We start from the raw sequence: 14437 nt of genomic DNA, 5'->3' as shown, positions 1-14437 counted from the left end.
GCTTTTTTTTTTCCAAATGGAAGAACCATCAGATTGTTGCCTCCTCATCATAGCTAGGCCTATTGAGAGCCCTAGTCCCAGTTCTGTACTTCACTATCCCTAAGCTGCTTCCTGGTCCTTCCAAATCCTCCCTCCTGGCTTCTCCAGTTCCTAACCCCAAGCAGTCTCAAGAGTCCGAGGGTATTGGGGTAGACTTGGTTTTAAAACTTCAACAGCAGAGGTAAGGTAAGAAGACTAAGTGTGACTGATGAATGGGAAGGAAATAAAAATAAGTGAAAGCTATGTCCTGTCAAGGTGAAAATTTCCCTGGGTTAATCTCAAGGGCAAGACACTGTGTGCCCAGGGACTCTCTTGTGTCGGCTTCCTCGTTTCCTATTTGTGGACTTGTGGCAGGATTGCCTCAGCATGTGATCAGGAGATATAAAACCTTGGCATATACTCAGCCCTGCTATAATCACTCTCTTTACACATTCTCTGATGCAGCCCAACGGCTTCCTCGCAATTCCTCATATGTGATGTCCATCTTAATGCCTGGCATCCCCTTCTCTTAGATGAGAGAAGAACGCCTTAGTATTATTTTGTGGACTGAGAGCAGAGTGCCCAAAAAAATTCTGTCCTGTGTTAATGACATTATGAGATCGTCTGAATTCATTGTTTATTATTTCCCATCCTAGTCTCCAGACTCTCTATGCCCCTCCAACTTTTTTCTTTTTTGTTTCCTTTTCATATTCCTATGTAGTCTGATTACATAGGTGGTAAATAAGTAATTAATTAAGAATTGCTGATTGGTCATTAAGAAATATTCATAGCATCTTGATCCCACTGGACAAAAAAAAAGAAATATCCAACCAATAACTAAATAAGTAAAATGTATTGATAAAGTCCAAATCATTATTAAATAACCTTTCAAATTTTGTTCCTGGTCTTTAACAAACTTCCATTTTTGTTTCAGGGCTTCTTCCACTTCTTCTCTTGTCACAGCTGATGATGCCGCTGCCTGCTTCTGTTCGTCATTTAGCTCACTCACCAGATTCTTGATGTGCCATGCCTGCTCTGACTTGAGCCGTGCATTCTAAGATTAAAGACAATAGCAAATGAACTACATTAACTGAAATTTTACATTTCTTCTCAACCATCACTTTGCTCAGTATAGGAAAATACACAGAGCCAAATATAGGCAGAGGGATACTAGTCAGATATACATGGACTCAAGGAAAACATACATGGATGCCAATATACATGGACTGGAAGGGAATCTGTACAGCCACATGGCCCTCTATAATGTCCCCAAGAAACCAGCACATCGGGGAAACACACAGGTCTAAAAATGGCAGCTGATGGAGACAGATAGCAGCACAGAGAAGAGTTCCTGGGCCCAGCTGAGAGCTGCAGGAATGCCAGCTGACAAAGAGATGGAGCTATTCCTAGACTGTATCTCCTGGACCCAGCAGATGAATTCCTGAATGGCACCAAGTTACTGTGCCAAGCAAAAGAATTCCTGGGTCACTTAGAAGCTGCAGCTGAGGAGCGGTAAGAGACAGAGTGATAATAGGGAGAAGCAAACCCAGACACCATGCTCTTCACTCTACTGTGCGTTATACAAACTGAGGGCCAGAGAAAGGAGTCAATGTCCTATGGACCTGGAGTGTTTTCGTCTTGCCAGAAGGCAAGTACTGTACTTCAACACAGTACTGTAAGTTAGAAAACTTTATAGGTGCCTCGGAAAGGTGCAGGTCACTGCGGAGGGGTGGTATTGCTGGAGTTTCTAGCAACAAGTGTTTTTTTTTTCCTTTGGGTTAGGGGCAGGGAGTGGGAAGGATAAACCTCAAGACAGCCCTATAAATTAGGAGAACTGTATAGGCTCTTGGGTGGGGGTGGGAGGCCACAAGGGAGGGGCAGGGCTCACCAGAGAGGGAAAGAGAGTTGTTTTGACTGGTCATAGACTTGACTATGAGGTCTTTGCAGTTGTTGTTGTGCTAAATAAAACTTGGCCTATATTAGATGCTTTGTTAGCTTGAGTGCTTACACAGGAGCTGATGTCATTTTCCTTTTATTTTTTTGAGGCAGTTGGGGTTAAGTGACCTGCCCAGGGTCATACAGCTACTGTGTCAAGTGTTTGGTCTGAGGCTGGATTTGAACTCAGGTCCTCCTGACTTCAGGGCCGGTGCTCTATCCACTGCACCACCTAGCTGCCCTTCCCCTTTTTCTTTTTCCACAGCGACTTGGACACAAGCAAACTGTGATGTTCCTTAGGGAAAAACCCTAAATGCAAGAAAGTCAAATTATTATGTTCCTTAAGAAAAATTTGGTTTGGGGCATGAGACATAAAGACATTGAGACATTCAGCTTGCAGTGCACTAACCTCCCTTCTTCCAGGTTCTTTTCAGAACAATTGCTATTCATCCTTGCCTCCCACATCTTATATTTGTGGAGGGACTCGGGCTTTTTAGTACCCAATGGTAAAACTTTACATTTATCCCTACTGAATTTCATCTTATTAAGGTTCAGCTCAATGTTCTATCCTATCAGGATCCTTCTGGATCCAAACTCTATCACCCATTTGTGTTAGCTAACCTTCCCAGTGTTCTGTCACCTACAAATTTGATGACTATGACATATATACATTCATTCAAGTCATTGACAAAAAATGTTAAGCAGCACAGAGCCAAGTACAGATTCCTGCATCATTGACACTAAACCATTAGTTTAATTAACCATTTAGCTAGAGAGTGTCTACAGAAGGGCCACTAAGATGGGGTAGGACCACGAATTCATGTTGTTGTTGTTCAGTCATGTCCTACTCTTCGTCATCTCATGGACCATAGCATGCCAGGCGCTTCTATCCTCCACTATCTCTTGAACTCTATCCAAGTTCATGTTTGTTGTTTGCATGATAATAACTATTCACCTCATCTTCTGCTGTACCTATTTCCTTTTGCCTTCAATCTTTCCCAATATCAAGGTCTTTTCCAATAAGTCCTATCTTTTCATTAAGTGGTCAATGTATTTAAGCTTCAGCTTGAGTATTTTACCTTCCAATGAATAGACTGAATTAATTTCTTTAAGTATTAACTGATTTGACCTCCTTATTGTCCAAGGGACTGTCAAAAGTCTTCTCCAGCACCACAATTAGAAAACATCTATTCTATGGTACTCAGCTTTCCTTATAGTCCAAGTCTCACAGCCATGCGTTGCTACTGGAAAAACCATAGCTTTGAGTCAGCAAGGTGATGTCTCTGCTTTTTTTTTTTTAGTATGCTGCCAGATTTGCCATAGTTTTTCTTCCAAGGAGTGAGTGTCTTTTAATTTCATGGCTACAGGCATCATCTACAATGATCCTTGAGCCCAAGAATATAAAATCTGACACTGCTTCCATTTCTTCTCCCTCTATTTTCCAAGAAGTGATGGGACCAATTGCCAAGATCTTAGTTTTTTTTTTTGATGTGAAGCTTCAAACCAGCTTTTATACTCTCTTCTTTCACCCTCATCAAGGGGCTTCTTAACTCTTCTTCCCTTTCTGCCATCACAGTGGTATCATCTGCATATCTGAGATTGTTGATATTTCTCCCAATACCCTTAATTCCAGCTTTTGATTCATCCAGCCTGGCATTTCAACTCTGCATATAAGTTAAATAAATAAGGGGAAAATATATAGCCTTGTTGTACTCCTTTTCCAATCTTAAACCAATCAGTTGTTTCATATCTGCTCCTAACTGTTGCTTCTTGGCCTGCATACAGGTTCCTTGGAGACAAGTAAGATGAATTCATGACTTAGGAGGATTGATTGAAGGAACTGTGTATGTTTGGCCTGGAGAAAAGAAGACTGGGGGTACTGGGTGAGGAGAGGAACAAGATGGCTGTCTTCCAGGATCTGAATTCACCATTAGTTAATGAGTAGCTATTAGTACTCTTTAAATCTGCCATCCAACTTGTTTGGAATCCATCTGATTGTATTACCATCTAATACAGATTTCTAAGCTTTGCTAAGATGTAGGTAAACTCTAGCCCTGTCATTAGTTTAGTAATCCTGTCAAAAAACCAAAAAAAATCAACAAAACAAAAAAAGGAGATTAGTTCAGCATTGCTTGTATAAAATGAAGCTATCCTTGCTCTCTGTACTAACCACTTTTCTTTCCAGATATTTGTCAATCCCCTCTTTAATGACCTTTTCAAGAATTTTCCCAGGAAATGAAACAAAGCTCCCTGCCCTGTAGCCTGCAGACTCTGTTTACTTCCCTTTTTTGAAAATCGGCTCAACATTTGCCCTCTCTAAACTTGTAGTACCTCTTCCATTTTCCATGGTTTTTGAAGTATCACTGACAGTGGCTCTGCAATCACAACATAATAATAATAATTTATGCATGACATAAAATAATATATGTATAATGTAATATATAAAATATAATATAAACACCATATAAATGCTAATATTTATATAGAACTCACTATGTGGCAGGCATCTTCTGATTATCTCCTTCGACCCTCACAACAACATTGAGAGGTAGGTACTATTAATATCCCCATTTTACAGATGAGGAAACTGAGGTGAAGTGACTTCCCCAGGGTCACACAACTAGTAAGTGTCTGAGAATGGAGTTGAGCTCAGGTTCTCTTGACTCCAGATGTGGTATGCTATCCACTCTACTACCTAGCTGCTCCCACCACATCTACACATTCTTTCAGGACCTGAGGATGTAGTTCATCTGGGTCAAGTGATTTGAATTCATCAATTGTTAATTCAAAATTTGAATTCATCAAGGGCAGCCTAGTGTTCCTTTGCTTTCTCCTTACTTATTGTGACTAACATCTTGTTAGCCATTTTTGTTCTGCTATTTCTAGCCTAAAGGTCCTTCTTCTTGACAGAGAAAACAGAAACAAGGATTTAGAATCTTTCTCTCCATTGTTAGTTATTGTTGCTCCAAACATCCCAAGCATCTGCCCTTCTCTTCTTTGCTCATTTTTCTTCTAATATAACATATAAGTCCCATTAGTTGTCCTTGGCTGTTCTTGCCCTAGCTCCCTGTGAGCTTTAACATTCCCAAAACTATTCTTACAGGGCTATGCCACACTCATATTCATTTTATTTTGGTCTGGCCTTGCTTCTATCTTCTGTACATTTTCATAAGTAAGAAGATGAATGTGCCGAGATTTGGGGTTGACCTTGTGAGTCTGAGAGATCCTGAGTCCTCAGTTAATGAGAACTGTACTTCAGGAGCCCTGGATCATTATGCCTTCCCTTGAGGAGGAAATGAAGCAAATCCCTGGCCTAGGTTTGCTAGAAGACATTTACCCCAAGAGAAATAATGCGGAGCAAAGATGAAATATAAAATACCTGAAGTCTCAGCTTCCTACCTGAGTGTAACAGTAGTTTTCACTATTTCATGTTTAGCTTGCTTTTCTGTCAATGAGCATTTATGAGAGTCTTGTGACAAGCATTTCTTTTGTATGTAGTAAATAAATACCTGTCCCATATCTGCCTTATATTCTTAGTAATACTTTTTTTATGCTCTCTCTTTGGGAAGCCTCTAGACATGAACCAAAACCTCAGTTTTATGCAGGAGCTCAACGGGAAGCCAAAAAAGTGTGATAAAAGGAATCTGGCACCTCATCTACATAGTTGGTTCCCCCAGAACTGAACCCAATGAACATGCTTGGTTCTGAGCAGATGGCCAGCTTGGTAAAGAGGAGGAAGGTGCAGAGTCCTACTTCCTCGGGATCAAGCAGAAATTCTAATGTTAGAATAGGAATAGATATAATTTACATTTTCCTATCTTCAGCAAAGTCCATATGAGTTGGTAAAAAAAAATATGGATCTACTCAGAGTGAATTTTTAATAATCTCTTTTAGGAGATGAGATTTTTCACTTGGAAAAAAAAATGTGACATAGCTTTTAGGGAGAAGGGAAAATATCTTAAAAAGCCTTAGCAAACTTCTTTAGCTGCAGGTATGCCTTACCAAATAATACTTGTTACATGTTGTCTTATTACAAACATGTGGATAAAATTTCCAAGCCCACACATGGGATTTAAACTAAGGGAAAAAAGTATTTGGCAACAAACACTTTATGTTTGCCAAACACTGAATGCCTGAAATATTGAGACATTTGCTGAAGTCAAAGTTTAGTTAAATTCACCCAAAGCTTCATGCCAAAGGGGAAAAAAAAGTTTTGTTTATCATCATTTACTCAGTCAAGAGAAACCAGAAATTTTTAACTGAAACCGGAAAGTACCATACCATGACTGAGTTACATGGACACATTAATTAATGAGTTACAAGAAAAGAATTTCTTTCAATCATCCAAATCTCTTAGTGATTAACAATATAATTAATGATTTTATTATAATTTAACATCTGGGAGTTCTTAAAACCAAAGCTGCTATTTCTTGAATGGTATTGCTTCTGAAAATACATTATAATATATAAACCGAAACAAAGGTTACCCACATAGATTTCGGCCAATCTAATCTTAGGCTGAGGTTCATAAAGATTTCATTCAGTAGGTACAGTAGAATGTTTAATGTGATAAATCACTCTAGATATTAATAAGTAATGACTTAGACATGTTATGAGGGACTGGCCACTGAGCTAATACTTACGAGCATGCACAGAGGGCCACTGATGCATTTCCTCATATGGAAAAGGCTGGGGGAACTTGTTTCTGGGGGAATTGTGATGACTTGTAATAAAAGTGGCTTTGAGAGACTTTGGAGCATGTTTAGACAATATGTAGCTGGTTTTGATCTGAGTCAAGAGAAGCATTTTTGATTAAGTGGGTGGTGCATTCCAAAAACCCCACCTAAGCAGCAACTTTAGCCTCTTCTCTGTTTGACTTCTTACTGGCTGGTGGTATCCAGGCCTGTAATGGGAGAAGCATTGGGTTCTCTTCTCTCAGGTCGGTGTGTAGCCCACAGATATGGGCCTAAGTTCTTTGTCTCGCCATGTGTTCTTTTGTTTTGGGTGGAAGAATTTGGAGGCTATGATTTTGTATGTTTTCAAAGGTCAAAAGAGGGAGCCAGCTGAGGTCTAGAAGTTAAGCACACCCTGGATTTTGTGTTAAGCTTAGCATTGATGGAGAGACCCTCAACCTTTGGGCTTGTGGGGAGTGGGGAGAGAACCACCATGGAAGTGAAGAAGAGACACACTAACTCCTCAGGGGCACCCTTAGGACCCTCAGGTGGAGATGTGCTCTCCTAGACCAAGGGCAAATACATACACATACAAATGCCGGTCGTGGTTAGACTGGGCCCTGTCATTTCTTTGCCTTCATTAGGATGTAGCCTCTTCACATGTGACCAGAAAATGTGTAAACTTAATTTTAGTGAATTCTACTCACAATTTGGGGTTATCAACAGACAAACTTCTTTCTACAGATCTTACTTCCATTTTGACTTGTGTGCCTGCAATGACTACAAGCAAAACATTATTAATTTTATATTCATCTCCTTTTCAGCTTTACTCGTACCATTTTCCACCATGTATTCTTCTCTATCCTGTAGCCAAAATGAAGAACGGGTCATCTCTTGAACAAAATTCATACTTTTCCACGACTAGTCTGACATTTCTCTTCTGTCGTCACTACCTCCAGCCTGGCCTTCACCCCCAATCTCTGTTGAACTTCCACTAATCGTTCAACCCCTAGCTTGTGTGACCTCTTTCATTAAGCCTTCCCTGATCTCTCAAAGCCAAAAGTAATTTTTTAAAAATACTACTTCTTTTAACCACTTATCCTTTTCCTATTTGTACTATACTTATTTGTGTATAGGTCTTATCTGCCCTTTTATAGTATAAACTCCTGTAGGAAATATGTCTCCTTCATCTTTGTATCTCCTTCAGTGCCTACCACAGTGCACTGGGGTAGGTAGGCAGCTAGGTGGAGTGGTGGGTAAGAGCTCTCTGGACCTACAGTCAGGAAGACCTAAGTTCAAATATGGCTTCAGATGCTTACTTGCTCTGTGACTTTAAGAAAGTCACTTATCCTATTTCTGGCTCAATTTTCTCAACTTCAAAATGGGATCATAATAGCACTTCCCTCCCAGGGTTGCTGTGAGAATCAAGCGAGATAGTTTCAAAGCACTTAGCACAATGCCTAGTATATAACTGGTGCTTAATAAGTGCTTGTTTCCTTCTTTATGCACACAATAGGTATTTCCTATTGCTCTACTCCCGTAATCAGTTGATGAATCTGAACTAATTTTCCACAGTATTTTTAGTCCTTTCCTTTTCACTCACACTGCCACTACCTTGGTCTCCTGACTCCATCCTTACTATTCTCCAGTCCATCTTTGTCATAGTTTTGAAAATAATCTAATCACAGGTGTAACCAAGTTAACAAAAACAAACAAACAAACAAAAACAAAACCCGATTATCCAAAAGATAAAATTAGCTTGATATCAAAGACCCTTTCACAACTGGCTTCATCCTACCTTTCCAGTCTTGTTTCACATTACTCTCTACTTCATGCACTCTATATCCCAACCAAACTGGACAACTAACTGTTTGCTCCCCACTGTTGTTCTGCTTTCAACTCCTTGAATTTGTACAAATAGCTGCCGTGTTCGCAATATGTTCCATCCTTATCTTTACCTGTTAAAATTCTTCTGTTCTTTAAGACTCTGCTCAGGCCAAATTTATAAACATATGAGCTATTCCCCAATTGATTGTCAAAGGATATGAACAGGCAGTTTTCAGAAAAAGAAATCAAAACTATCAATAGTCACATGAAAAAAAATGCTCTAAATCGCCATTGATTAGAGAAATGTAAATTAAAACAGCTCTGAGATACTACCTCACACCTATTAGATTGGCTTAACATGACAGAAAAGGAAAATGACAAATGCTGGAGGGGATGTGTAAAAATAGATACACTAATGATAGAGCTGTGAACTGGTTCAACCATTCTGGAGAGCAATTTGGAACTATGCTCAAAAGGCTATAATACTATGCATATCCTTTGACCCAGCAATAACACTATTAGATATGTATCCGAAAGAGGTCAAAGAAAAGTGAAAAGGACCTGTTTGTACAAAAGTATTTATAGTAGTTCTTTTGTGGTGGCCAAAAATTGGGAATTGAGGGAATGCTCATTAATTAAGGAATGGCTGAACAAGTTGTAGTGTATGATTGTGATGGAATACTATTGTACTATTAGAAATGATGAGCAGGGAATGGTAGAAGGTTGTTGACATCTGGAATTGCCTGGACTCTGTCTGTCTTAAAGATGAGGGAATAATTGGCTAGCTTCACATGCAAGAAGGACTTCCATCGAGTACAATATAAAAAAGTAGGTGGTTGAACAGAAAATATATGATAAGAAGTAACAAGAAGAATTAATGCAATAATACTTTAAGGAACAAGAATTATGATAACAGTTGCTTATGGGCAGTGAACATACAAAGAATGGTCTTAATTTCATGTACAAGACCCCATGACATGTACTATGCATGAGGAGCTAAAAAAAAGAAACAGCAAGAAGAGGTAAAAGGAAAGACTGAATACAAATTTGAATGGCAGAAAGGAGCCCCATGAAGAAAATATGCAAAGCATGACATGAATAGCAGAGACCAGCCATTTGGTATTCAGGTGTGGGATGTGAGGTGCATGAAATGTGACAAATGGGATCACTGTCGACACTGATAGAGAGTGTCCTTTGTTTGGTCTTTCTAGAATCAATGCAAGTTCAGTTTCCAGTGATGGCTCAGGGCCACCAATGCACCCCTTGGAGCTAATAGCAGAGATGAGAAAGTGGGTTGGCACTAAAACAAAATGTGCTGGGGAGAAACTTGACTGCAAATGATCCATTCATAGGAACATGTCACAAATGAGGGTGAAGAAGACCCAGAAGTTGAATTCTTAAAAACGCTTTCAACTAAACAAATATAGAGACTACTCAGGAAATTGGATCAACTTGAGAAGAAAAAGAAAAAAAAGATAGAAAGAAGCAGCTGCAAAAGAAAAGCAGAAGTGAGCACACCCACATACACACAAACTTAAGCTCTCCTCCTCTTCTTCCTTCTTCTTCTCCTAATCTTCCTCCTCCTCAGTGGAACTTCAGAAAGCAGGAATGAGACTCAGAGTGATGGCAAAGAGAGGAAAAGACAGGAAAGAAGATGAATTCTAAGGGAAAAAAAAAGCCAAGTTTTCTGAAGGTAATGGCAGTGATTTTGAAGGGAAGGAGAGAAAGTCTGTGAAGGCCAGACTTGTTGAAGAGCCCTCCAGTAGACATGGTCACGAGAAAAAGTGGACAAAGAAGTCAAAGTATTTAAAACAAGAGAATTCTGGGGAGAAAAACAAATGGAGTGACTATGATTCTGAAAGAAAGTCCAAAAGGCAGAACCACAGCCCAGGCAAGACAGAATCTGAGAACAAGGAGAGGATGCCATAGACATAGTTTACTCTGATGTTAGAAAAGCTTTTGATGTAGAATCTCATGCCATTCTTGCAGAGAAGCTGGAGAGATATGGACCGGATAATAATTCAACTGGATTCTGATTTAGTTAGATGGATAGACTCAAAGGATAGTTGTTAATGACTTAATGTTAACATGGCAAGAGGTCTCCAAGGATTTGTATTTGGCCCTCATTTTATCAGTGACTTGGAGAAAGGAATAGATGATATGCTCCTCAGTTTTCAGAGTGATGAAGGATAGCTAATGAATAAGAGAGTTAGCATCCAAAAAATCCTTGACAGCTTAAGACATTAGGTTGAATCTAATAAGATCATATTTAACAGGGATAAGTGTAAAGTCTTACTCTTTACTGTATGAAAATCAACTTTACAAGGAAAAATAAAGGTGCCCTAGTTAGGTAGCAGAGTGAATAATAAATAATTGCAGAAACTACTACAGAGAGGCTCAAGAGTATCTGAGAGTGGACCTGGTCAGACTAGCATACACATAGAGGTTTTACATGAAAGCCTGAGTTATAGTTGCATCTACCAATTTAGAGGCATAGCAGCCATAGCCACAGTTACCAGATAACTAATAATACAGATGGGGCAATACCTTATCCTTCCCAAGGAGAAGGGCTAACCTCAACTGTCCCAGGGCTATCATCTTTAATGTGGGGCACAGAAGCAAGATGGGAAGCCAGAGGGAGAGAGGCCCAAAGAAGATCTAGTGAGAGAGGTGACAATGGCCAAAATCATTCTCTTTGGAAAAGTAGAGGACCAAGGTAATGAAGAACATAAAGATCCGATACAAAAACACAACTGTCAGAACATAACCAAAGACGTAGATGCTTCTATTACATGTGTGGATTAGAGGGTCATACACATGCTGGGTGTAATAATGAAGACAATTAACAAAGCCTTGGTCATCTAAAAACTCAAGTCTTCTGCTCCAGCATCAGGAAACTGAAGGGAATGCAGGAAAGCAGATCACCCTGTATCTTGAGGACAGTTCTGCTACCTTCTTTACTGATTTTTTATGGGTCTATTCAACCTGGAAATGGTGATAAAGATGGAGAATGTGGTCTACAGTGCTATCCTGGAAAGTAGAACTCAAGTTGCCATTATCTACTGGTGATTCCATGGGAAACATTTGGAGAAAAGTACCTGTAAACCTTTGAACTTGGTGGACTCAGTGATAAAGACTACTGAGATCACCAAGGCGGGCTTGAAACTCCGTAAGAAAAGTACTGTTATCAGTAGGAAGGTGGACACTGTGATTATGGTAGGTCTTGACCTTTCAACACTTGTCGGAATTTCAGAATTGATTAGAACCAATTCCAACTTATTCAAAATACTAGCACGATATTTCAAGCCACAAACTTGAACTCAATATTTGTACATTATGACCATCCATCCAGAGAGAAGCCTATAAGAAATAGAAACAAAAGGCAACATTGTCCATCACAAGTCCACTGACTAACTCAAGCTTTGATCCTGAGGTATTTGACTTTGATGACTCCACTGTGGCAGAATAATGGCAGGATTGGTTGATAAATAAGCTCAGCCAGAGGACAGGCATGATCTTGCAACATGAATAAGATACAGGATGCTCCAGAGGAGCAAATCACAGAATCCAAATCACCAATTCATAGCCATTCTGAGAAAGAGCTTAGAAGGTTCCTTTATCTATAATAGAAGAAGACCTTAGAAATAATCTTCAAGAAATGCTTATCAATGGCATCATTAAAATATATAGCTCCTATGTCACATATGAATGTGTGTAGACTACTGGGCTAAGATCAAAAGAACTATATGCTACAGATTTAAGATGCCCTGAACTGTCTTCTGGCTCAGTCTTGGATTTCTGTAGTGGATACTATCAGATTCCTATGGCTATAGTAGACAAGAAGAAGATTGCTTTCATTTGCCCATCTGGGTTTTACCAGTTTGAGTGTATACCCCACGGCTTCTTGGGAGTGATTTCCACTTCTCACTGACTGAAGGAGAAAGTCCCTGGAGACATGAACTACTAAAGTGTTGCTGTAAAATTATGACAATTGACTTTAGAAAAGCAGTGGAAGAACAAGAGGAGAAGCCTGTGAAAGTGCTGGATGGGCTAGAACAAGCTGGAATGAAGCTGTCAATAAACAAGTAGCAGTGTCTCAGAATTCTGGTTCAGTTTGTGAGTCATGTAGCATCCCAGCAAAATGGGAGTATGGATACAGAGAAGGGAAAAAGTTCTTCTAAAATGGCCATACTCACAGAATCCTTGAGATTTAAGGACTTTGTAAAGATTTAGTGGTTATTATTAAAATTTGTTGAGAACTATGTTCCTATTGATCAACCAGTGAATGACTGCACTTGTGCATATAAAATAAAGAGACAAAGAAACAGCAAGGCAATAAATGCAAAGCTGTCTTGAAGCCAACACCCAGGAGAAGAAGAGACAGGGACCCAGGAAGGGTTATTGGGCAGTCTTATGTCTCGCCTGTCCTAATTGACGCTGGGGCCAAAACTGACACTGGCAAAACAGAGCAGTCCACTGATCTCCTCATACTGGGGTTAGAGCTAGCGTCTCCAAATTGTCCTTGAGGCAGAGACTAACATTCCTATGCCAGTACTGGGAAAGGCCAGAAAAGGAATACAATCAGAGATATTGCCAGGAAGTGTCAGTTATAATGTGCCCTGTGGCCTCTCTGCACCCTCCCCTGGTCAAAAAACATGTGGAATAAGTTCAGTTCTGGGCACTACATTTTAGGAAAGACATTGACAAGCTGTAGCATCCAGAGGAGGCTGACCAAGATAATGAAAGACCTGTAGATCACGTATCCTGTTCAACTTAACTTTCTGTTAATGAAGGAAAATCATATTATATGAGACCCTATTTGACCTCTCTCCTGCCTCTCTCCCAAGTGTCTGCCCCATCCCAGTGTTGGCTCAGAGGTCGCTCAGTCAATCATGAGTCATGACTCCTTAGCATAAGAAGCACACAGGTTGCAGGGCTTTTCTTCAGGGAACTATACCCACTTTGGTTGGAAGTTCGGTTATATACGTATCTCAATTTAATTATATTAGCTGAATCTGATATACAGAGTGAGAAGATTAAGATTGATCCTGTATCATTTCCTTATTGATCCTATTTACAAGTAATTGATTTCATTTTGGAACTGCTTTTGTCTTGTGCTTAAATCATGGTTCTTTGTCTCTGAACTTAGTTCAGAGTTCAGTTGGCCTGTAATGAGTTAAAATTTTTTTAAAAATCCATCTCTTCTTGTCTCCAGGAATTTTGGTAACCTTGGGAAATGGGTGTGAGCAGAAAGGGAGCTGGGCCTGAAATCTTTATGCCACCAAACTGTCCCTCAAGGATGTCTGGTTTGCTGTCCAATAATCTGGGCCACTATCTCTCATCTGCACTCAGACAATAAGTACTTCTTAGTCTCACAAGAGAAGGGGGTGTCATTGCTTGCCCCCATTACCAAACTTCCAACCATCACGTTGTTTTTGTGCCTCAGCTGTGAAACCAATTATGCTGCCCTTAATCCCACGATATCATCTACTCTGTTCTGTTCTTTGGTATGTACTCCCCAAAATCTCCAAAAGGTTCTTGCTCAGGGTCTTTGGCATTGATGGAGGAAATCCAATGACCCATTTGTTGACAAGGACTATGCCCTTGCTAATAAATATTATTTTACTCAGAGATGTGCCTCAGTTTACATTTTGTTAATATATCAATTGTGAGAAGGGTGTCTTAAAAGTCTTAGTGCAGTTGTAGGCTATTAATTACCACTGCACTATGAACAGATGGACAAATCAAATTTTAATAGCTTACAACTGCACTAAGACTTTTGGGACACCCTGCATATGACATGTAACTGTCAAATATATTTGCAGAAATTAAAAATCAAATACTAGTTACTATTATAATGATTCAAACAAACATAAAAGGTAAGATTTGATGGAATTGATCTTAATTATGAATTTTAATAAATTCTCTATCATATGTTTTATATATATATATATATATATATACATATATATATATACATATAT

General features: G+C 39.4%; 1 protein-coding gene and 1 pseudogene across 1 annotated transcript in view; one reads left to right on the top strand and one right to left on the bottom strand.

The window, feature by feature from the left end:
• The window catches only part of CCDC83 (coiled-coil domain containing 83), a 59528-nt gene that overhangs the window by 29105 nt on the left and 15986 nt on the right, over positions 1-14437 (bottom strand). Inside the window, exon 4 of the mRNA XM_020993824.2 lies at positions 904-1072. Coding sequence (XP_020849483.1) covers positions 904-1072 — 169 coding nt within the window. The remainder of the gene's footprint in view (positions 1-903; positions 1073-14437) is intronic.
• Positions 9108-14084, top strand: LOC110213468 (corepressor interacting with RBPJ 1-like; annotated as a pseudogene).

The sequence above is a fragment of the Phascolarctos cinereus genome, unplaced genomic scaffold (genome assembly GCF_003287225.1).
Source record: "Phascolarctos cinereus isolate Bilbo 61053 unplaced genomic scaffold, phaCin_HiC Scaffold_726;HRSCAF=1367, whole genome shotgun sequence".
NCBI classification, from domain to species: Eukaryota; Metazoa; Chordata; class Mammalia; order Diprotodontia; family Phascolarctidae; genus Phascolarctos; species Phascolarctos cinereus.
The sequence above is the reverse complement of the archived record's forward strand: the minus strand, read 5'-3'. Positions and strand labels throughout refer to the sequence as shown.